Genomic DNA, 25,411 nt, shown 5'->3' on the forward strand with positions numbered 1-25,411 from the left:
AATATTAAATATTATTTTATGCTGAAGGACTGGATACAGCAATGAATTAAAACATTTTCATTCCAATTCTGGGACTGAAATCCAGATCAGACTGATGGGATGAAAGTCTTCTTTCTATTTGCAGTTAAGGTGCAAAATGAGATGACTTTGGGTATTCTCAATCTGATCAAAGTAAATGTGAAACCACAGAACAAACCATCACGTATTAAACACTGAGCAGACAATCTCATTCATGCTTTCCTGTCAATAGTTCTCTCAGCTGTCTGCTCATTGTCACACTTCTGTTTAAATCTTTCAATTCGCAGATCCCCCTATTTTAGCTTTGGCCTTCCAAATGGCACCCATTTCATAGAAACATAAACATAGAAGATAGGAGCAGGAGTAGGCCATTCAGCCCCTTGAGCCTGCTCCGCCATTCAATTCGATCATGGCTGATCATCCAAATTCAGTACCCTGTCCCTGCTTTCTCCCCATACCCCTTGATCCCTTTAGCCTTAAGAAATATATCCAACTCCTTCTTGAATATATTTAAAGAATTGGCCTCTACTGCCTTCTGTGGTAGAGAATTCCACAGGTTCACCACTCTCTGGGTGAAGAAATTCCTCCTCATTTCTGTCCTAAATGGCTTACCCCTTATCCTTAGACTGTGACCCCTGGTTCTGGACTCCCCGACCATCGGGAACATCCTTCCTGCATCTAGTCTGTCCAGTCCTGTCAGAATTTTATAAGTTGCAATGAGATCCCCTCTCATTCTTCTAAACTCCAGCGAGTATAAGCCCAATCGACCCAATCTCTCCTCATACGTCATTCCTGCCATCCCAGGTATCAGCCTGGTGAATCTTCGCTGAACTCCCTCCATGGCAAGAACATCTTTCCTCAGATAAGGTGACCAAAACTGCACACAATACTCAAGATGTGGTCTCACCAAGGCCCTGTACAACTGCAGCAAGACATCCTTGTTCCTGTACTCAAACCCTCTCGCTACGAAGGCCAACATACCATTTGCCTTCTTAACTGCCTGCTGCATCTGCATGCTTACCTTCAGCGACTGGTGCACAAGGACACCCAGGTCTTGTTGCACTTCCCCTTCTCCCAATCTATTGCCACTCAGATAATAATCTGCCTTCCTGTTTTTGACACCAAAGCGGATAACCTCGCATTTATCCATGTTATATTGCATCTGCCATGCTTCTGCCCAATCACCCAACCTGTCCAAATCATCCTGGAGTTTCTCGGCATCCTCCTCACAGCACACACGCCCACCCAGCTTTGTGTCGTCTGCAAACTTGGAGATATTACTTCTAGTTCCCTTGTCTAGATCATTAATATATATTGTGAATAGCTGGGGTCCAAGGACCGATCCCTGCGGTACCTCACTAGTCACTGCCTGCCACTTGGAAAAAGACCCGTTTATTCCAACTCTTTGCTTTCTGTCTGCCAACCAGTTCTCTATCCAAGTCAATACCTTGCCCCCAATCCCATGTGCCTTAACTTTACACGCTAATCTCTGATGCGGGACCTTATCGAAAGCCTTTTGAAAGTCCAAATACACCACATCCACTGGTTCTCCCTTATCTATTTTACCAGTTACATCCTCAAAAAATTCCAGTAGATTAGTCAAGCATGATTTACCTTTTGTAAATCCATGTTGACTTTGTCCAATCCTGTCACTGTTTTTCAAGTGCTCTGCTATTACATCTTTTATAATGGACTCTAGCATTTTCCCCACTACCGATGTCAGGCTTAACGGTCTCTAATTCCCCGTTTTCTCTCTACCATCTTTTTTAAATAGTGGGGTAACATTATCTACCCTCCAAACCATGGGTACTGTTCCAGATTCCATCGAATGTTATCAATCTTCAGGCATAAGACATGAATGCACTGATTATTGCAAATACTCACCATTATATGCATGTGCTGCCTGCAGCCCACTTCTTATCACTTCAGCATTGGCCATTCTATCCTCTCAGCATCCTTTTTTGCACATCACATTCTAAAAGCATTCAGCCTCTGGTTCTATGCTGTTGCCCAGATCCAGTTTTCAATATAGCAGTGCTGACTGTACACTAGCCTCATACACTTTTCTTTACAGATCCAATGGCTTGTCTCTTTGCCTCCAGAGTGGTTTTCATTGTCCATCAGAAATAGTTCCAGCCACGTTAGTGCATTTCTTCATCTCTTTTCACATCTGCCATTGTCAGATATACAAACTACAGGTAAATAAACTTGTACACCACTTTCATCCCCTCATCATCAATATCCATTTTCTTCAGTCTTCCTTCATCCTTCTGGACTGGTTCTCGTATTATGGGTATAATCTTGGCCTTTGAGAAGCTGATATTAAGGCTCTCTATTCCTTTCATTCACCACCAAGCTCAGTAAGCATAATGCTGATAGAAATCAAGGATCCAATGAGAATGGCACATCAGCAGCATATTCCAGGTCCTGGTCTATGCTACCTTTTTCAGGCGCACTGTATTAGTTGTCACTTCTCGTTGCCTAATTTGTAATATGTATTGTGCACTATTAAACAAAGTGGGTGATCAGATACATCATGCTTCACTTTTGCGAAGCAGTGGTATAGCTGGCATGAGATGAACAGCAATCCGGAAACCGAGATGCAGGTGGTGCAGGATGAAGAGGCAGAAAGTAGAAGCAATGGTAATTGGCTCAAGGCTGCTCCAACAAGGAGGAGGAACCACATAGATGGCCTGAATTGTATGGTAACTCCACTCACACATGACTATATATTCATCTTGTGTGATAGGTATAGTGGTATCACCTCAACAATTACACTAGATTCAAATTGGAACATTTCAAACTGCTCATTAAAAATGAATAGACAGTAAGTTGGCTTTATTAATAGATGAATAGAGTACAAAAGCAAGGAAGTTACGTTAAACCTTTATAAAGCACTGGTTAGGCCTCAGCTGAAGTATGGTGGCCAATTCTGGGCACCAAACTTTCAGAAGGATGTCAAGGTCTTGGAGAGGATGCAGAAGAGATTTACCAGAATAGTATCAGGGATGAGGGACTTCAGTTATGTGGAGAGACTGGAGAAGCTGGGGTTCTTCTCCTTAGAGCAGAGAAGGTTAAGAGATTTGATTGAGGTGTTCAAAATCATGAACAGTTTTGATAGAGTATATAAGGAGAAACTGTTTCCAGTGGCAGGTGGGCCAGTTACCAGAGGACACAGATTTAAGGTGATTGGCAAAAGAACCAGGCGCGACATGAGGAAACATTTTTTTGCACAGCGAGTTGTTATGATCTGGGATGCAGTGCCTGAAAGGGTGGTGGAAGCAAATTCAATCGTAACTTTCAAAAGAGTATTGGATAAATACTTGAAGGGAAAAAATTTACAGGGCTATGGGGAAAGAGCAGCGGAGTGAGATTAATTGGATAGTTTTACCAAAGAGCTGGCACAGGCACGATGGACTGAATAGCCTCCTTCTATGCTGCATCAGTCTATGATTCTGTAAGTGGAGACCTCTGTATTTTGTTGTTATTTTGTGATTTTGTTAAACTAAAATATAAAGTTAAAAGTCATTAGCATCTTGTCCATTCATTTCACATGTTTTGACATTTCTTAATTTCTAGATACATTTCACCAGGAAAAAAGCTGCACTTCCAATAACAGTATGAATACCTGGTGGTTTGTTCATACCAGCAGTCAATAAGTAATTGCCTGTACGAATTTCTGATCATTATATTATCTCCATGTTTCAGAGCAACAATGAGCCAAATCCCAATGCCCATGCCTGGAGTAAGTATAGCTTAAGGTACAAAATAGTAATGATAGTTTAAGGTGCAGATTTTATGTGCAGGGAACACACTAGTAGTGGGAGTGCAAAACTGCAAAATTTAAAGAAATGCAGACAATTAAAGGGAAGTGCCATATTAGGATGACAAAAATTTTGAAAGCCTTCAAAATCTGATTTTAAAAGGCATCACAAATCATTTGCAACCTTTGCCTAAGCTGAAGGAAGAAGGGATGAAGACGGGCAGAAAATTAAGGGAAAGGAGACCCAGGCAAGTGGCAGGGAGACACAGCACTTGACATCCTGTTTAATGCCTGCTGAAGATGGTGCTGCATGATATGATTGTGAAGAGGCTCGCTTTCTGTGTCACTCCCTGCACCATCCCCATAGGACAGTATTACAGCATGCCTGCGAGGAGGTGGCACCAAGTATCAGGCTGCAACACGCTGTTACTGTCACTGGATGCTGCATGGCAGCTGCAGGTGTCCTTGCAGCAGAAAGTGCAGCTCTGCAATTGGCTCTCTGATGATATTGATCCTGTGAAGACAGTTCCCCATGGTTGTTGCCAGGTAGGTTTGCCAATGTCTAATACTATGGTTGATAGCATTTTGATATTGAGTATACCCAAGCAGGGTATGCTGGCTGTTGATCACCTGGCATGCCTTCTTGCCTGCAGTGCCATGAAAGTATGTCATACTGTAGTTGGGGTTGTTCCAAAGGACACGTTATAGTTAGTCAGGGATTCATATAACCTGAGTTCTGACAAAAGGTCATGGACCTGATACATTAACTCTGTTTCTCTCTCCACAGATGTTGCCTGACCTGCTGAATATTTCCAGCAATTTCTGTTTTTATTTCAGATTTTCAGCATCTGAAGTATTTTACTTTTGTCTTCATGGCCCAGAAATTCGGGTCGGAGGCTTCCCGCAGGTGCAAGCCCCCGACCTGCACTTACCTAGCGCGCCGGCCGTTGAGCTGTGGGCCCGCGTGGGATTCTGATCCTGGGCCTCCTCCAACTGCCGGCGCGCAGTGCTTGTGTATCCCAGGGGTGCAGTTAGTTTGATGCATCCCCTGGGATCACGTGGGCCATGGAGAGCCAATGGTAGCAGGGAATGCTTCATTCGTAAGTTTGACAGGAAGACCTGTCAGACCTATAAATACTATAAGCCCCAAAACATCACTAAAACCTCAAATAAATTTTCAAAAAACACCACATTTTTAAAATAAACTATAAATTACATGAAATAACTATTTTAAACAATAATTTAAATTTTTGAAAAAATTAATTACATTTTCTAACGGAGCTAAAAATAAATTTACCTTTCTTTAAAGTATTTAAAAATAATAAACCTGTGGAAAAAAATGTTTTAATTTTAATTAATTCACCACTTACCTTGTTAAAAGCAGGCCTTGTGCCTGCTTTTTAAAAGTGTAACTGCTGGAGACTTACCCTCCCGGAGAAACCTGCAAAAAAAACGTAAGTTCAATGCGCACGCGCTGCCTCTCCGGCGCACGCGTTCGACTTCTGAACCCCTTCTTTCAGGGGAACGGAAGTGCCGGTTTCCCACGCATGCGCAGTGCATGCACGAAACCGGCACTTTCGTTGGGCCTACGCGTGAGTACCCCGTGCGTACTCATGCGTTGGGACCCGAATTTCTGGGCCCATATATCTAAGCGGAATCATCAGGTGTGCTTTCCTAGCTTCCCGTGGGAATAGGCGCCTCTGCATGCACTACTCCTCTGCTAAAGTGGATTTATGTTCATCAAGTTCAACAATTTCAGAATATAAATTGGCCCCTGTATTTCTTTTTTTCTCTTGTTTCCTCACATGGTAGCTGTTAATGTTGCTGCCATCTTCATCCACACATCATTTAGAGCCATCTTTTGTTTCTTAACATGTCCCATTACCATCTCCTTTTGCCTTGCACCATCATCCCTTTAGTCAGTCAATCTCTCCTGCCTTCCATCCTATCACAGACCTTCCCTTTGTTCTTTCCTCCCCTCCTCCCTGCCCCGCTTAAAAATCTCTCCTCCCTAACCTTTTCCAGTTCTGACAAAGGGTTCGACCCGAAACATCGACTCTGTTTCTCTCTCCTCGACGCTGCCTGACCTGCTGAGTGTTTCCAGCACTTTCTGTTGTTATTTTTATGTTCATCACTGTCTGCTGACTATGGGATGTGCACAGAGCACCTCTTGTGCAACCTGACCTGTAGAGCATTGGTGCTCCTCCTGGTCTTCCAAATACCTTAGATAGGGGGATTCTCATTGGGAAACTGTTGCCAGTAATGGTGTTGGGGGGGCAAAAAAAATTAGAACAACTGGGTCAAAAGCCCACAAGAGCTTAAGTGCCAACAAGGAAAAAAAAGGAGAAAAACGGCAAGTCATGATGGAAATACACCAATTTCGCATTGCTGTGTCCTTTAAACCCATGTTCTGGATCCCCGTGTACTTTTCCGATCGGGTCCGTCTGATTTAACCCCATAAATCAAACAAATCAAGTCCGAAAATCCAGGCTCCGGTGTCCAGTAGTCCAAATGTTATTAATTTCTATTTGTTGTCTTTCTTCTGGATTACTGGTGGAATGTCCCAGTTCCTTCCAGTGGCAGATTGATTCAGGGTAGACTCTACACCGTTGGAGACTTAACAATGAAATGTGCTTTGCTTTGCAGTGCCTCAGAAACTTGTTAATCTATTAACTACAGAATTAGTTCTAAAAGAAGGGGCATTGTGTTCTGGAGATTGCTACAGAATGAAAACATAAAAGGATTTTGAAAGAGTAAAAAAATAAATGCAGGGAGAAGAATCTTTAAAAAAGGAAGAAATGATTAAAAGTAAAAAAAAGATACTCGTCACACAAACTACTTTCCAACAGGGGATTTATGGGATTGTAAGGAAAGCATTATATTTCTGTGAAATCATCAGTATTTGATACTGAGGTACTCCACCTCAAAACCATCTAGTTACTGAGAGTGTTTTTGCATGCTCATCTAACCGGATTGTTAAATATACTAAGCTCTTTTATTAACTGGTTTTGCGCAGAATAAGAGGACTTCAACCTGTTTTGGTTCTTTAAATTGCAGCTCTTCTTTATGCAACTATTTTTGGAAATGTCACCACGATCTTCCAGCAAATGTACGCCAACACCAACCGCTACCATGAAATGCTAAACAACGTGCGGGATTTTCTCAAACTTTACCAAGTCCCCAAAGGACTCAGCGAACGTGTTATGGATTATATTGTGTCAACATGGTCTATGTCCAAAGGGATCGACACGGAGAAGGTACGAGCCTATGAGGTAAAACTTGCTCAGACCTCCAGGAATAGCGTTCATTTAATCATTTATAGTTGCATGCACACCTCTGGGTAGAATCAAATTTGAATGTAATTATCAAGTAGGCAGCGCAATAAAACTTGTAATAGGCATATTGGAAAATAATTAATCTTGAGGGTATTTTGAGTCATAGTGGGAATATAGTCTATTTTTAATTTGAATGGACGACATTTCTTCTCTCTTAACCTGTTAAATAATGGTTGCATTGTTGCAGGTTTTAGAAGCATAGAAGATAGGAGCAGGAGTAGGCCATTCGGCCCCTCGAGCCTGCTCCGCCATTTAATGAGATCATGGCTGATCATCCAAATTCAGTACCCTGTCCCTTCTTTCTCCCCATATCCCTTGATCCCTTTAGCCTTAAGAAATATATCTAACTCCTTCTTGAATATATTTAATGAATTGGCCTCAACTGCTTTCTGTGGTAGAGAATTCCACAGGTTCACCACTCTCTGGGTGAAGAAATTCCTCCTCATCTCTGTCCTAAATGGCTTACCCCTTATCTTTAGACTGTGACCCCTGGTTCTGGACTCCCCGACCACTGGGAACATCCTTCCTGCATCTAGTCTGTCTAGTCCTGTTAGAATTTTATAAGTTTCAATGAGATCCCCTCTCATTCTTCTAAACTCCAGTGAATATAAGCCCAATCGACCCAATCTCTCCTCAAACGTCATTCCTGCCATCCCAGGTATCCGTCTGCTGAATCTTCGCTGCACTCCCTCCATGGCAAGAACATCTTTCCTCAGATAAGGCGACCAAAACTGCACACAATACTCAAGACGTGGTCTCACCAAGGCCCTGTACAACTGCAGCAAGACATCCTTGCTCTTGTATTAAACAGATAATCTTTGCGAAAATAATTTGCTGTAAATATCCAGTTCTATATGTGCTGGTCTGGTCTGCACTCAAGGCCTCCATAATCAGCACCTGTGAAGAGACGCTCGGTCACTCGACCAGGAAACACCAAGACTGGTTCAACGAGAATGACCAGGAGATCCAGGAGCTAATAAGCCGCAAGCGCAAGGCATTCCTGATCTGGAAACAGCAACAGAACTCGAGAGCAAGAAAGCAGCTCTGCAGAAGCCTGAAGGCCGAGGTCCAACAAAAAACTCGCGACCTAAAGAACAGATGGTGGGTGGAGAAAGTGCAGGAGATCCAGCAGCTAGCCGACAACCACGACGTGCGTTGATTCTTTAGCGCAGTCAAGACCATCTACGGCCCAAGCACCCAAGGCCCTTCCCCACTGCGGGCCAAGAACGGAGAGGTACTCATCAAGGACAGAGAGGCAGTCAGTGCCCTCTGGAAGGAGCACTTCGAAGATCTCCTTAGCCACGACTCTGTCTTCGACACGAGTGTCCTGAACTCCATCTCACAGCATGCTACCCGCCACCATCTCAGCACAACCCCAGCCCGGTATGAGGTTGAAAAGGCCATCTGACAACTGAAGAACAACAAGGCCTCAGGAGCAGATGGAATCCTCGCCGAGGCACTAAAGCATGGCGGAGAAGCACTACTGGTGCAAATTCATGAACTAATTTCTCTTATCTGGAAGGAGGAGAGCATGCCAGTGGATCTCAGAGACACCGTAATTGTGACCATCTTCAAGAAAGGTGACAAGTCCGATTGCGGTAATTATAGAGGAGTTTTCCTGCTGTCTGCCACAGGGAAAGTCATTGCAAGAATCCTCCTCAATCGCCTTCTCCCAGTGGTCGAAGAGCTCCTCCCAGAGTCGCAATGCAGATTCCGCCCACTAAGGGGCACAATGGACATGATCTTCACCACGTCAATTACAAGAGAAATGCAGGGAACAGCACCAACCGCTGTACATGTCCTTCTTTGATCTCACAAAGGCCTTCGATACTGTCAACCGTGAGGGATTTTGGAGTGTCCTCCTCAAATTCGGCTGCCCTCAAAAGTTTGTTACTATCGTCCGCCTGCTTCACGACGACATGCAAGCTGTGATCCTGACCAACGGTTCCACTACAGACCCAATTCACGTATGAACTGGGGTCAAGAAAGGCTGTGTCATCGCACCAACGCTCTTCTCGATCTTCCTTGCTGCAATGCTCCATCTCACCCTCAGTAAGCTCCCCACTGGAGTGGAGCTAATTTACAGAACAAACGGGAAACTGTTCAGCCTCCATCACCTCCAGTCCAGATCCAAGGTCGTCCCATCCTCTGTCGTCGAATTACAGTATGCAGACGACGCTTGCGTCTGCGCTCACTCGGAGGTCGAACTCCAAACCATCGTCAACACCTTCACCAAAGCGTACGAGAGCATGGGCCTTACACTAAACATCCGTAAGACAAAGGTCCTCTACCAACCTGCCCCCGCCACACAGTACTGCCCTCCCCGATTATCAAAATCCACGACAACGCCTTTGGACAATGTGGACCACTTTCCATACCTCGGGAGCCTACTGTCAACAAGGGCAGATGTCGACGACGAAGTCCAACACCGCCTTCAGTGTGCCAGTGCAGCCTTCGGTCGCCTGAGGAAGAGAGTGTTTGAAGACCAGGACCTCAAATCCGGCACTAAGCTCATGGTCTACAGAGCAGCAGTGATACCCGCCCTGCTGTATGCCTCAGAGACATGGACCATGTACAGCAGACACCTCAAAGCACGGCGAGGTACCACCAACGCTGCCTCCGCAAGATCCTGCAAATCCATTGGCAGGATAGGCGCACCAACGTCAGTGTTCTTGCTCAGGCCAACATCCCCAGCATCGAAGGTTTGACCACACTCGATCAGCTCCGATGGACAGGTCACATCATCCGCATGCCCGATAGGAGACTCCCAAAACAAGCGTTCTACTCAGAGCTCCGACACGGCAAGAGAGCCCCAGGTGGGCAGCGGAAATGCTTCAAGGACACCCTCAAAGCCTCCTTGAAAAAGTGTAACATCCCCACCGACACCTGGGAATCCCTGGCCCAAGACCGCACAAAGTGGAGGAGAAGCATCCGGGAAGGCGCTGAACACCTCAAGTCTCTTCGCCGGGAGCAAGCGGAAGCCAAGCGCAGGCAGCACAAGGAGCGCACGTCAACCCAAGCACCCCACCCACCCGTCCCTTCAACCACCGTCAGCCCCCACCTGTGACAGAGACTGTAGGTCCCGCATTGGACTCATCAGTCACCTGTGAACTCATTTTTAATGTGGAAGCAAGTCATCCTCGGTTCCGAGGGACTGCCTAAGAAGGAAGAAGCAAACAATTCACTAACATGTACAGAATTACTGCTATTAATTTAGAACAGTGCCTGAATATAATAACCCCACCCCGGATAGTGTCGACATGCTATCGCAGCCCTCAGAATTAAGTGACATTTGAGATTAGAAATAAAAAGCTTTCTATTTTTGCAGAGTATTGATCGTTTTCCACAATGGCTGTATATTTTGGGGGAGAGATGACAAGTGAGGGAAGTGTAACGATTTGCAGGTTTCAAGCCGGATTTTTCCCCTTCAGGAGAATTATTGTAAAAAAATTAAGAAACTGTTGTGTTGCACAAATAAACAATTCCATTTTAAGGTCAGATGGTCTGAAAATGAGCAGTGCACAATGCTCTGAATTTAATTGTATACTGCTTTTAAATACAATATACCATTTGTGTTTTCTTTTTTATTACCAATTCTGTAGCAATTATTTAAGTTATCAAAAGATAGACATTTATGGGGGATGGGGAAGTTATTTACTCCTTGTTGCAAACAATCCAGGAATACGGTGATTCTAAGCGCCAGAGAAGCCACATTAAAAAAAAATACCAATTAGGCAAAGGTTGAAGTAAGCAATTCTACATTTCTCAAGAGGCCGTATTTTTACTGATTTTTTTATATCAAATGCACAGCTGTGATCAATTGACATTGATTTTAATGTGATCCCAAGGTTACAGTGAAAAGCCAATGCAGGTATGGAAAGTTTAATTTATCTTGGCAGTAGGGATTGTAACTCAAACCCAAATTCCTATGCTTATTTAATTCTCAATATAATTTTAAGGTTGTGCTATATTTGCTTTGTATGGATTTTCTTACATGTTTGTACTTGTTGATGTATCAAGGAGATAGTTAAGGGCTGTTTCGGAGAAATAGCAGTCTTTATCGTTTTTGTACTCACTTAACAATTAAATCATTTAAAATCATTACAGATGCGCTAAGGTCATGCATGAGGAAGCACAATTATTTTCAGGAGTCCTGCTTTCATAATCAACTGCAGACATGACTTGACTTAAGAAGTGCAATGAAAAGTTTGTCAATAGAGAGTAATGTTAAATTCAATTAGTGTATCAGAGTTAATTAGTGCAAGAGTCATTTAATCCCGTCACTGAAACAGCAATTTGATGAAATTCTGGCATGCTGTTTATGCAAATGTTCTATCCAATTCTAAAGATAGAAATATCAGGGTAGAATTTCTGCTTGTTTTTTTTTGTCGCAGTTTGCCTGAAATTGGTCTATATCAAAAGATTACGGAATTTTAAGCCAAATTACATTCAGTGCAAATCGAGTTTCTGCAATCTTTTGCACTAGTTTAAAAAACATCGCAGTAGAAGCCGGCCCTGCCCACAAAACCGGCCATGCCCCCAGGATACATGAATCACCATTGGAAGTTTCTGCTAATTGCGCTCGCAAAGAGAAGGCACTAAAAATGAAACTGGTTCTTTTGGATGCAAGGACATTAATAGGTATGTTTTAAAAGCTTTTGTACATCATTTTTTTAAAAATTTACTAAGAAACTGACTATTCTGCCCCAATACAACGAGCAAATGGCTCTGTATTTAAAAAAAAAATCATTTTCAGTCATTTAAAATCGGGTTACTCACAGGTAGTGGATTGACACTGTGCTTAAACATGCTTATTTTTTATGGTAAACCCATTTTCAGCTTTAATCAAACTGCACCAAGTTACCACTCTTAAATATATCAAGGAATTTTTTTAAAGCAAATTTAAATAAAAATTACATTTTAAAATGCTGCCTGATGGTGCTGGTTCATGGTTGTGTTCAGCGATATGCAAAGAGTTTGAGTGTAAATTCGAGAGAGAAAAAGGCTTCTCAAAAACAGGTGCAAGGTTTGAGCACAATTTGTGCCCGTTTCACCAAATGCACCCAAAACAAAATCTCTACCCCATCATATATAATACTGAGACTGAGCTCTGAACAAAATCTCTACCCCATCATATATAATACTGAGACTGAGCTCTGAACAAAATCTCTACCCCATCATATATAATACTGAGACTGAACTCTGAACAAAATCTCTACCCCATCATATATAATACTGAGACTGAGCTCTGAACAAAATCTCTACCCCATCATATATAATACTGAGACTGAACTCTGAACAAAATCTCTACCCCATCATATATAATACTGAGACTGAACTCTGAACAAAATCTCTACCCCATCATATATAATACTGAGACTGAGCTCTGAACAAAATCTCTACCCCATCATATATAATACTGAGACTGAACTCTGAAGATTTAGATTGGAATAGTTAGAATCATAATTTCAATTCGAATTAAAGTACCTATGGTAAAAAGAATACACAATAAGAATTGAACTCTAAATCCTTTTTCCAATAAATACAAATTACTGGTGAGCAAAGACCTTTTCCAACACAACTGAAGCCCAGTGGGATTACTGCAGGGAGGTGAATTGTGCAGTTCAGCTTGACAGAAAAGAGAGTGGAGGCATTATTAGGTCGCATTACTAAATGTCTAAAAAAAAAAATCATAATTTCTGTAATAATGGCCAGTGAGGCTATCAGCGTGGGTCTGTGGCGGGTCCTGAACTTGCTGCTGGCTCCAGCCCACTCTGTAGAATGATTTTACCATGATTGGGCTTGTTAAGCCTGCGCGTTTGCCGGCCAATTGAAGGAAGTGGGCCTGATGACATCACTTGATGACACGTCATCAACCGCTTTCCTTAAAGGGACCATGCGCAAATTGTGCAGCATCAGTTGATTGCAGAGCAGGTTGGTGTTGTTTTTGGTGCTGCTGGTGTTGGGGCTGATCGTGGTGGGATTCTGAGGACCAAGGTGAGTTATTTTCAAGGGCACCGATGCTGATGTAATAGATGGCAGGTGAACTTGAGATGACAGAAGCGATCTGTCTGTGGTGAGAGGGGTTGTTCTAATGAGTTGACACTGGATACAGAGTTTGCTGCAAACACTTGCAACCTGCATAAAGCTCAATCTGTCTTCCAAATGCAGTAAGCAACAGCTTCTGAGCTTGGAAAGTGAACAGCTGTGAGATGGGAGCTTTTATAGCACATTTGCAGCTGTCAAGTAAAGAGATGATTTCATGATAACACAACTCCTGACCTACTGAGCTGACGTGATCCCCGAGCAGCGTGGACCCCATGGGTGACCTCATAAAATTTAAAAGTGCGCTCAAAATACTTTTTAAGTAGCCCTTAACAAGATCATAATGACCTAAATTGCCTCCCCCGCTGCTGCGTGTCGGGTCTGTTCAGCATTGACAGACCTGACATTTGGGAAGGTCCCGTGGCGGTGGGTGGACAACGGGTTCCCGACCCGCTGTTTAAAAAAAAAAAGAATTCCTACCCAACCCGCCACCAAACGCACCCGCTGACCCCCCCCCCCCCCACCGAAAAATTCCCCCCAAAGTGTCTCGGTGAGGATTCTTCACTCTGATTGGTTGAAGAGCCTCGCTGTAGCTTGAACTGTTCACATACAGATCCCCTGTGGAGGGCGCTGTGCTGGAAAAGAAGCCGGATTAGATGATATACCTATGGAGAAGCCCGCAAAAACTCTGTGGGCAGCGAGGTGAACGGCGAGTGCCATTCCTTTGGCACTGACCGTGAAATCCGGGCCAGTGTGAAAAACAAATTTGAATATATTACATTATTAATAAAATGACATTAATTTGGCTTTAAGTTAGTGACTTAAGGTGCATAAATGACATACTACATCAATGAAAGAACAAAAGACTTGCACTTATATAATGCCTCTCATGACCTCAGGATGTCCCAAGTGCTTTACAATCAATGAAATAATTTTGAAAGGCAGTCACTGTTATAATGTAGGAAACATTGGAAACTTTGCAGTTTAGCCTGTGGACACAGGCATCATATGCCTACTGACTTCCTGCCCTGCCAGAAGCTGCGAAGTAAAGCGGGATGAAATAACCAGCCACCGTGCTGCTGTTCGTAAAATCGATTTTGGACTCCTTTAAGTTTGTTGCCCATCATGTCATACCGTGGTGCAAAACCAACACTTTTCTCATTCACTGGATTGGCTGTAGCTTTTAAAAATTTCTGAATATTAAACGTGGACTTAAAATATAGGGGATATTTCCTAGGGATGAATAAATTACAAACACACATTCAGTGAGTGAGCCGCTCTCAAAACTAATAAGACATGAAGTCACTAGTACAGGAACTGAAGTGTTATTATTTTCGTGTTGGATGAATCCCTGAGAATATTCTGCTTTTACCATGCTTCCAAGTTTTTTTGGCCATTTTATTATTATATTCTTTTATAATTTTTTTTTTACATTTGTTTCTAGGGACTTATTGCTGCGGATGGCAGAGCAGTATCCACTCCAGTAAGTTCCAGTCATGAGGCCAGATTCAGGCCTACTTCCACAAGTTGAGTCAGTTGGGCTGTCATCCCACTGAAATTTAGATCAGAGGGAGGACCTGCTGTAACTTGCACAGTAATGAAGAGTAGTAGCATCTGCAGGAAAATGAGGAGGATCTGCTGCAACTACTCAAGGACAATGAAGAGTTGTGACTACAAGGATCTGAGCGGATCCTTTGTAGGCATCCAAGGATCTGAGGAGAAACTGCTGCAGGGATCCAAGGATACGAGAAGTTGCTGCAGGGAACAGAAAATGAAGAGGACCTACTTAAAGGATCAAAAGGTAAGCAGCTGCTTCAATAAATTGGGATCATGAAGAGCGATGGAAGCTACGTGGGACCTAGCCAGAGAAAGCAACAGCTTCGCTACAGCAGGGGACCTAGAACAGTAGAAGAGAATGTATTTCGTGGGATCTGAACTAGAAGGAGCTTTACTAAAGCGGCAGATCTAGCATTTAAAAGGATTTGCTGCTTCGTAGGATTTGGACCCTGAGGGCCCTGCAGAGCCTCTCCAAAAGGCAGGCCTTACCTTTGTTATTTTCAGTCATATTGGGTAGTTTTCAGGAACTTGCTATCTTTTCAATATATAGTTGTGAAGTTAACATGCTAACCTAGATTTAGATGATTTGGTTCAGAGTTTGGCAGGTTTTTAGGTCGACATTAGGTCTAGGCTTTGTATTAAGTGTGATGTCAGAAATAGTTTGAGAGATAAAAGGAACAGAAAGAAAAAGTAAAAAAAGTTTTTATTTTAATGTTTTAAATTTCCAACAATAACTAAAAGGAATGAGACTCCACTCTTTTAAAAGTAAATTTTCAGTGGCAGAGAGATTGTATGGCAGTAATTAAGACTTATCATGCCGGTAAAAATTCACTTACACTTGAATGGACAAGCCCTAACTTTTTCTGGCGTGTTTAATGGGTATCTAGTGGGTAAGTATTTGAATGTTGAGTCTATCGGCAAGCTACTGTTATAGCAAAGCTTCTGGAGGAATAGGGAAACCGGACATCAACTTCTTGATTTCCATGTTTAACTGCGCATGTGCAGACGCCGGAAGTTGCTGTCCAATTTACTCCTTAATAAGAACTAAGAACTAAGAAATAGGAGCAGGAGTAGGCCATACGGCCCTTTGAGCCTGGTCTGCCATTCAACAAGATCATGGCTGATAGCCTCACATCTATTCTTGCCACAAAATCTGGGCCAATATATCCCTCTGAATTCATGAGGACCAATAGTATTAATTATTAATTGCAGATTCCTATGACAATCACTGATTGATAGATCAATTAAAAATCCAGTCCATCTTCACATAATTTACTAAACTGCTTTGAGACTTCCAACAAAGGTAGGTGTGTAGATTTGGAGGAAAAATAACGTCAAGTCTTCTTGTTTAAATGTAGTATGGTTTCTGAAACACAGACCAAAGTCCTCACACAATTAGCCTTGGCAAAGTTTCTGTTCAGTGTCTCCACAGAACAGCAGCATGGAATATAAAGTGTATTATCCAGTGTCAGAACATGAAAACCTGATTTACATTTTCTTCTGTGGTTCGAATGGAAATGTGTGGTTATGCATACTGTGTAAGATTAAGCATATTTTTTAAATCCTTCTAGGTCCTCGCCATATGTCCCAAAGACATGAGAGCAGACATCTGTGTCCATCTGAACCGAAAGGTGTTTAATGAACATCCAGCTTTTCGGCTTGCTAGTGATGGCTGCCTTCGAGCACTGGCTGTGGAGTTCCAAACTATACACTGCGCTCCTGGCGACCTGATCTATCATTCTGGAGAAAGTGTCGATGCTCTCTGCTTTGTAGTCTCCGGATCACTGGAGGTTATTCAGGATGATGAAGTTGTCGCTATTCTAGGTACAATGACTTCTCTTCTAGCTCACCTTTTAATATAAGCTATGAGGGTTCCAATAAGACATTAAAGGGGAATCTCTTTCTGAAAAAGTGTTCAAACCTTTGGTTTGCTACCCATGTCGCATGTACTAATGGAAATCATGCTAAAAACATTGTTGCGTAATTTGTTGGTGACATCTTCGTGAAGAAAATGATGCATGATTTTTTCTGGCTCTTCTCCCTCGTTAAACAAAGTAAGGTCTGTCAGGCATTTCTGCTAGATGATGGTGCCTCTTAAAGTAACCAAAATTAATTCCGATTTGTGTGGATTGACTTCAGTGAAACTCAGATCACAATTCATTATCCTCTGCATGTAATGCTTATAAAAATATAATGAATGTGGAACTCTATGGTTGTCTTCTAAGCTAAGAGAGGCTATTATTATATCCTTCATGGTTATTTATGATGGGGTATGAATCAGCTGTTCTAAATTCTATGTCCTAGTTTAGTTTAATAACCCATATTTTCAAAGGTCATTCCACTGTTACTCATCTTTTGGGTGCCCACTGCATTGATTTCTCTCCCTTCATTTGACCATGAATTTATTTTTATTTACCTCTCCCTACGCCACACACTATTCTTCAGCCAAGAGGCGACCTACTTTTACGCTTGTGCCAATTTTGTCACTCATGAAAAAAAATTAGTAAACATCAAAACACAATTACAATCCATAAGGGAATAATTACTACATATAAATTCCACATGTATTCAACAAAAGTAGGACAAACAGGCCAATAAAGTCACTGCTATTCCAAGTAATGGTTCTCAAGTCCACTAATTCAATCTTCTAACTACCAGATATTGGACCCCCTTCACACAAGTTAACATACAGTTCTTTCTAGAGAGCCCTTTTACTCAAAAAAAAAAAAAATCAGCCATGCAAAGTCCAAAAGGTAAAACATTCCACATAACCATTTGCCCACATGAGAAGCCATGACTTCTGTCCAAGCTACATTAACAAGCCAAAGTCTTCAATATTGGATAATATTTGTACGTCCTGAAAAAAACCCTATTTATTCCTGTTGGCTTAGGGAGTCCCAGGTTTAATTCCCAGGTAGGTGTAGAAAAATTCCCTCTTCAACCCTATGACTCCTACATTTGCCTTTTGCTTGAGCTTGTTTGGAGCAGAGTTAAACCTGTTGCATAGTAAGGGAATCAATGGATCTGGGGATAGTGCGGGAAAGTGGAGTTGAGGTAGAAGATCAGCCATGATCTTATTGAATGGCGGAGCAGGCCTGAAGGGCTGAATGGCCTACTCCTGCTCCTATTTCTTATGTTCTTATGTTCAGTATTTAATGGTGGATGAGCTAGATTGCCTCTAAGAGACAACTAGATAATAATGATAATTTTGAAGCTTTAGGTAAAACATTCCTTCAATAATTATGGTTGAGTGGCGGCTCTGTCTATCCAGATAAATGACTAATTTCCATCACAGTTTGAAACATTGTAAAATGATTGTGAATGCGGTAAAATGAGGAGAACTTACATTTTTCTTTATTTTGTGAACATATTTAACACTGGGTTGATATTTTCAGGGGCAAAAGAACTCTACAACCTAATTTATGTAGAAAGCATTGTAAGGGTAATCAGTGAGCATTACAACACAAATACACAGTTTTCTCCATTTAGCATACAAGACCAGCAGTTCTTTTTTTTTATCCTTCTTGAATAATAAGAGCGTGGAACTGTTTCAAATATATGAGCTTGCTAATTACATTTATAAAAGCTTGTTTTTATTTGGAATAAAGAATGCGATCCTAAGTCTGGTTTACAGCAGCTGTGATAATACTAGAAATGAATGAGAAATAGCACTGCTGCAGCTGTAGAGCATTTAAACTGAAATCACAGTGAAGAATGGTGGAATATATCGGGCCAGAATTGACTGTGAAAATAATGGTGAGGCTAACGGCGCTCACCATTATTTATGCGCAAATTGCACAACTACTTCAGGTGAGCACAGATGCGCAGTTAAATGCAAAAATCCAGGTGTTGCTGTCCGAGATGCGCCACTCCGCCATAAGCTGCGCGAAAATCGCATCTTGCCGTCTGGCTCCCCATTCAAATGTATTGAATGGCACGAAGTTCTTGTCGAGGGCGCTGCGCCGTTTCAATGTCCCACTTGCAGCAACTTGCTGTGCAAAAGCTCGTGGAAATTAAATGGGCAAGGGCAAAGTCTAATGAATGGTGGGCGCCGTTCACTCGCCAGTTTCAGTAAATTCTGGCCCATTGACTCATATAGCATACTCTGCCTCGAAATAGCCACGGCAGAACAACTACCAACTACTAGCCCCGTTCAAAGGCATGGGAATGAGAGTCACCAATTTTGTATAATGTAAACATATTAAGCATGCAGTACCATAAATATGAATCTATTAATATTTAAGCCAATCAGTAAAATTGTCTTAATTACTTTATTTTTACAAAATGTCCTGCTATCGAGCTGAGTCTGTTAGCTAAAATCATGTCTGTTAAACAATGTGAATATAATTACAAATCAAGTACAGGCACGGTGAAAAGCATAACAGACAATGAAAGAGACTATTTATATGTCCTGTGATTAAATCAGATTTTCGAACACAAATGCTTTCCTTTGCAATACTCTAACAATAATAATGGAACATTTAATTACAGTTGAGAATCTTGAACTGATCCTGATGTGCCTCATTAGCAATTTGCCGTCGGCATTTAACAGTGAATATATACTTTATGCTCCTTTAAAAAAAAATTATACTTACATACATATACAGAAATTAAAAGATACAGGTACCAAAGGAAAGCAGATGCTAAAAAGTTATGTTTAATCTGGAGGCCTGTTTATTCCATATCTGCCACCATATAAGCTTTAGTAGATCTATAGTCTGGTCAGCATCCATCTCGTTCAAAACTAACAGTCCTGTTTCAGTGATTACCACCCTATCATTTCGCTAATTGAATATCCATTTTTTACTGCACTTAAAAATGCTGTGTGCACGTGAGCAGAACCATTTGCATGTTCACATGTGCATACAGGCGTTGCATTCTCATATGCACACACTATTTCTAAAAGGAAAATGGAACCTAGCCCTGTCTCCTCTTTTACCCCCATCTAATGTTTCTCTGGGCAAAAAAGGACAATCTATAATGGGAAAGGGGGGAGCTATTTTAAAATGAACTGCTCATATATGTGCATTGTGTTTTAGAATGCACATATAATTCAGTGCCTTCTACTTTATCACAGAAAGAATATAGCGATATATTCAAAGTCTTGCATAGTGCATGCACTTGCTGTCCACAAACTTTATTTCTTGTCATGATTTTTGAGTAATGTTTTTATGTCAGGATTTAAAACGCAAACTTGCTATCTCAACATTTATAATGGGAATTCCTATGTAAACTTTTATAATGGGAATCTGTATGTAAATGTTTCACCATCACATTTTGTTGACAAATCAATTGAATCACTCAAAATGCTTTTTGTAAAAACAATTTCCACAGTAACTGAAATTTCAAATGTCCTAAATAAGGTTTTAAACAAAGTAAAAATATCAAACAATCACATTTCACAATAACATTATTAAATTTATCCATTGAATTGTTTTTTTTTGTCCTTTAGAACCTTTATTTTTATTACTGAAAAGCCAGTCTTCCAAAAGACTGTGGCCTAGAAATTCAGTGCCCTTAGCGCCGATTTTGCGGCGCTAGAGGGCCTAGCGCTGTAATTGGCGCCGGCGCCTAAATTGCCTGGGGCCCTTCCGCCGCGGTAGACCGGTAGCGCTGCGCCGGCACCGATGACGTCATCGGTGTGCGCAGCGTCCCGGTTGCCATGGTAACCCGCCCGAACTGGGAAATTGACTTGCGGCCGCCTCGCCCGTGGCAGCCGCAAGCAACGTTCTGGCAGAGGTGCCTTGCACAAGTTTGCGCCGGCGCATTAAAGGCCCCGCGGCGGCCGGCCGCTTTCCCGCCGCCCGCCTGGCCGCAGCTCCCTCCCCGGACTTCCCCCCCCCCCCCCCCGGAACAGAAGCAAGCCCGGCACTTGTCCGAGGTGCCGGGCTCATTTTTAATAAGATTATCGCGGGCCGCGGCCGGGTGCAGGCAGGTCCTCCTTAAGGGAAGGAGGAGGCCTGCACTTCCCAAACCTGCCGCACCGCAGCGGGCGCCGTAGCGCCGGAATAGCGCCGAAATTCAGCGCATAGCGCCAGTTTTCAGGCGCTAACAGCTTTCAGCAGCGCCGGCAGCCGTTTGGGCGCAGAAGTAGTGAATTTTTGGCCCGACCAGCGCGACTTAGCTCCGGCACTAACTTCCGGCGCTAAAGCCGTTGCTGCGCCAAAACCCAATTTCTAGGCCTGTGTGTGATAATTTTGTCCAGAGCTTTGACTCTGTTAGCTAAGTATAGATCTTGTAGTCTGAGCATGTGCTATGTGCATAACCTTCCAGGATGCATTAGTAGCAGTTAATCCAGCTCAATTGCTGGATGTTTTTGTTCAGCTTCCAGGCATTTCTGCGTGGTTATTTTTCAAAATTATTTGAAGAAAAGCCTGAGGAAAAGTTCTAAAGCTATATTCAAGTCATTTGTTTGAAGTGTGGTTTTTAAAACATAGGTAGAGAGTGTGCGTGAGTGAGAGATCTTAACCAATTGATTATTCAATTTTATTTGTCATATATGCAGCAGACGTGTGTACTGCACAATGAAATGTTGAATTACACACCTGCTGCAGCTTTAGTTTGCATTCTATAAACTTCACAACGCATATTAAGATGGGAGAGAATCTTTCCTCTTCCTAATTTGATTTTTTTTATATTAAAGATGAATTTTGAAAGAAAACAAATATTTTGTGATGGTTAGAAAATGTAGACATTCTAATTATTAACAGCTGTCGAAGAGGGAAAATAAGATTGACAGAGACACAGGCATATAAAGGGACAGATGGTCCAAAATTCCTGGGCTTGAGGTGGGAGGGAGGGGCGCTGAGCCAGCAGTGCAATAAGGATGGCAGGACCTAGTTCCACTGTTGGCAAGCTCCTTAAGCATTACAGATATCAGAGCAGGTAGAAAGAGATAAATATCTTGCTGCATATTTTCAGCTTGAAAAATGGTAAGGGATAAAATGAAATACACAGGTAAAGGAATTTATTTTAAATAAAGGCCACTCATTAATGGTTTTCATTAAATCATAGATAGTCACGAAAATCGGTTCCCACAGTATCTGTAAAAAATCCAGAAAACTAAAATAAAAACATAATTTGACTCAGTCAGTCACCGTACATCAATAGCCCTGATTTTATCCACTACAGGACATAAGCACCCCTGTTATTATAAAACAACAAATCCTCCAATTCACCTTGAACATTGTGAAAGATTTTCTAGTGTAAAGTTATATCCTATGCCCTTCAAACTAATAGATGATAGTTGACACTGTTCAGCCAGTATGATTGCTGGGGGGGAGGGTCTGCATTTCTTTAGTTTTAATTTCCTTCCCTTTGTACTTGTCTGTGTCATGCACCATTTCCCAGCTGAGAAAATGGGAAGCTAATCTACACCTAGCTCCAGGCCATGACACCTATGATCAGAGAACTTGCTGTTGATTTCTTTCTTCATTTCCCATGTAGGACGGCCTAGCATCAGCGTGATATTTCCCCCCACTGCTCATTCAAAATAAGAAATCCATCACATGAGAGTCACAATGACAAATTAGTCTCTCACAATGAGTCTCCGGTTTAAACAAAAAAAAATGGAATTATGATTAATTTCTCTAACTGTTTTCCTTCCAAATATTTTTCAGGGAAGGGTGACGTGTTCGGGGATATTTTCTGGAAGGAGACTACGTTGGCTCATGCCTGTGCCAATGTACGGGCACTAACTTATTGTGACCTGCATATAATCCGCCGTGAAGCCTTACTGAAAGTCCTAGAATTCTATACAGCATTTGCAAATTCTTTTTCACGAAACCTCATATTGACCTGTAATCTGAGGAAGAGAGTGAGTTGTCTTTTCAATATTATACATTCCTCGGTTTAAATTTAAGTTTTGATCTTCTAATGTGTAATGCTTTTGCTTGATGCTACATTCAATCTTGAAAATAGCTTTTACTACTTATTGCTTTACTGTAGAGTAAAGCCCAATGTTCAAAATATGGTTAGTGTTTACGTGCAATATATTTAGAATATGCCCTGATTTCAGAAATCTGAATGACAACCAAAAACTCCCATTCCTACTGGGAGAGGAGAGAAGCTGTATAACACTGGCAGCACACTATGTTACAGCTTGCCATGAACAGAGGGACAACCAGTAAACTAAGAAAAGAATATATATAAACAATGCGAATGTATATTTATACACTCAGGGATATACCTGTTTATACACTGTATGAATAGAACTGCGTTTATGTGCTAAACCATAAATGTATTTTGATGCTTTGGCAACATAAGATGTAACTTATCATGCCAATAAAGCGATTTGAATTGTGAATTGTGAATTGTTGTTGAAGGGAAATCTCAGACTGGAGAGAATTTCTGTTTGGCAGAACAACTGTCCAATTTCTAGCTTCAAGACCCCTGAAGTTCCAGGGGACACGATCCCAGTGGGTTGCACAGGATTGTACCCGCTGGTGCCCTCCAGCACTTAACCCGCTATCATTTCCAGGATCGGCAGGGGGGTATCTAAATTTGCCTGGCACAAGCAGAGGCGTGGGTCATTGCGAGCGCATCTCCGGCGCATGCCTGCCCCATGTAGCCAGAGAATCCGCCATCTGCTCGCTGTTTGGGAGGGGTTTCCAGAACCCCCCCTCCACACCCCCCCCCCCCCAAAATCCTGGCAATGTCTCCAGCAGTCCCCAGTGTAAGGGGGCTGATCAAGATAATTATTTTTTAAATTGCACCATTCTGCAGGTTGCTTGCCTGGCCTGTATTCCCACAGCAGGGCCTTTACAGGACCATTATTATTTCATCCAGCATGGAAAGTCTCAAAGTGTATGTTTCCCATCCACTGAGAAGAACCATCAATTAGTGCAGAGAAATAGTGAGTGATCCTTTGGCCTCAGATCATGATGTAACACGGCTAACCTTTGGCTGTGACATCATCCTTTGAAGACTAAATAGTGCCAAAAATCTGTCCAAATTACTAAATTTAAGAATAAATGAAAATATTTGCTTTCAAACATATCTTTGTATGCAAATGAAGTAACAACTCTCCCTTTAAATAAAAAAAAGGCTTAATTCATTTTCTGTACTATCTGGACACCTGTGTGGAATTTTCACCTGGGAGAATGATGTTAGTGTTGTGCAAGTTAACAAGATTTTAAATCCATTTCCCACTGTTTGGACACAGTTATTGTGCAGTATTCGTGCTTACACTATTATCCAGCCAATTATACTGCTGTGACATGGCTCTGCTTATATATGTTAATGATCCATGTAATGTCTTATTGTAGCAGATACTGCTGGTCTCAAATTAAAAATAAGGGGGAAGTTGGAACAGCTGTTAATTTGAATGACAGCTGAGTTATCAGCTACAGCACAACAAAGATCCTGCCACATTTCTGGTTTTCTTCCCATTCTTGCCCAGAAAGTATTCTATGTTGAAAAGTGAAAATGATTTGTAAAATAGTTTTATCTGCATCAGCAGTGTGGGTTATCTTATATTTGTTTGGATACATCATGCAGATTTTTTTCATCTGGTTTAGCTGTTCTAATTGTGTGGAATTGTTGTCTTACTTCCTGTGTTATGCTTACAATTGTAACCCCTCAAAACCTTTTTTACCCCATCTGACCAGTCTTGCCCTTGCTCAGCAACTTGACCTAGTTAATGAAACTATCATGCCATACAAGTTTCGGTGGCATCTCTTCTGCTATGTATGATTTCTGGAACAGTTTCAGTCACGACAATATATTAAAAATGTTCCAACGCCAAGGATATACAAGAACGTAAACTGAGGAAAATACTTGTCGAATACTTTCTTATGTTCCGAAGTTCTAACTATTGTGAATCTATGTTTGAGGTTCATTATTTTCTGAATTTAAAAAATGTTCAAGGCATTTTTGCACGACCAAGTATCTTCCTGTTCACTTTACCTGATTTGAAAACAGAGCAATGTGCAATGATGTCATGAGTGATGGAATGGCATCACCTTCTCTGCAGTTATGTTCACAAAGAAATCAAAAAAGGCCATTGCACAAGTTCACAATACTGCAAAACTTGTCCTTGTGACAACATGGTGAACTTTGATGGAGTTTCTGGAAATCAACTTGCCTAAAAACTCCCTAATGTGGTGACTAACTGTCCCTTTAAGGACTCTATTGAAGTACAGTACCCCTGTACAATAGCAAAATACTGCGGAGGCTGGAAATCTGAAATAACAACAGGAAATGCTGGAAAATTTCAGCAGGTCATACAGCATCCGTAGAGAGAGAAACAGAGTTAACGTTTCAGGTCTGTGACCCTTCGAGGGTTAAATCTGTTTCTCTCTCCACAGATGTTGCCTGACCTGCTGAGTGTTTCCATCATTTTCTACAGTACTCCTGTGTTGTGGCTCTTTAGTCTTAATACTGCAGCAAAGACTACTGATTATGCAAATACAGGAAACGCTCTTTTAACCGGCAAAATTCAGGAGTAGGTTCAGGTAAGTTTTACTATATATTAGTGGCCGTGTAACCGGGGTTCCTGGATCTGTGGCCATGTAACCGGGGTTCCTGCACCTGTGGCCGTGCAACAGGGACTCCTGGATCTGTGGCCGTGTACCCGGGACTCCTGCACAAGTGCCGTGTAACCGGGGCTCCTGTACCTGTGGCCCTATACGGGGCTCTCATACCTTGGTAAGCATACCTCTCTGTAATCCGGACTTTTTGGATCAACTGGCAC

At 42.0% G+C, this 25,411-nt stretch overlaps 1 protein-coding gene across 1 annotated transcript in view; it reads left to right on the forward strand.

Moving 5' to 3' along the window:
* kcnh5b (potassium voltage-gated channel, subfamily H (eag-related), member 5b) overlaps positions 1-25,411 on the forward strand; it is a 553,929-nt gene that overhangs the window by 335,920 nt on the left and 192,598 nt on the right. The window contains exons 8-10 of the mRNA XM_086002823.1: positions 6,839-7,038; positions 16,290-16,542; positions 22,338-22,534. Of these exons, the coding sequence (XP_085858949.1) occupies positions 6,839-7,038; positions 16,290-16,542; positions 22,338-22,534 (650 nt within the window). The remainder of the gene's footprint in view (positions 1-6,838; positions 7,039-16,289; positions 16,543-22,337; positions 22,535-25,411) is intronic.

Source organism: Somniosus microcephalus, chromosome 12, assembly GCF_052327205.1.
Source record: "Somniosus microcephalus isolate GS21.2 chromosome 12, FLI_Smic_1.0, whole genome shotgun sequence".
Taxonomy (NCBI): domain Eukaryota; kingdom Metazoa; phylum Chordata; class Chondrichthyes; order Squaliformes; family Somniosidae; genus Somniosus; species Somniosus microcephalus.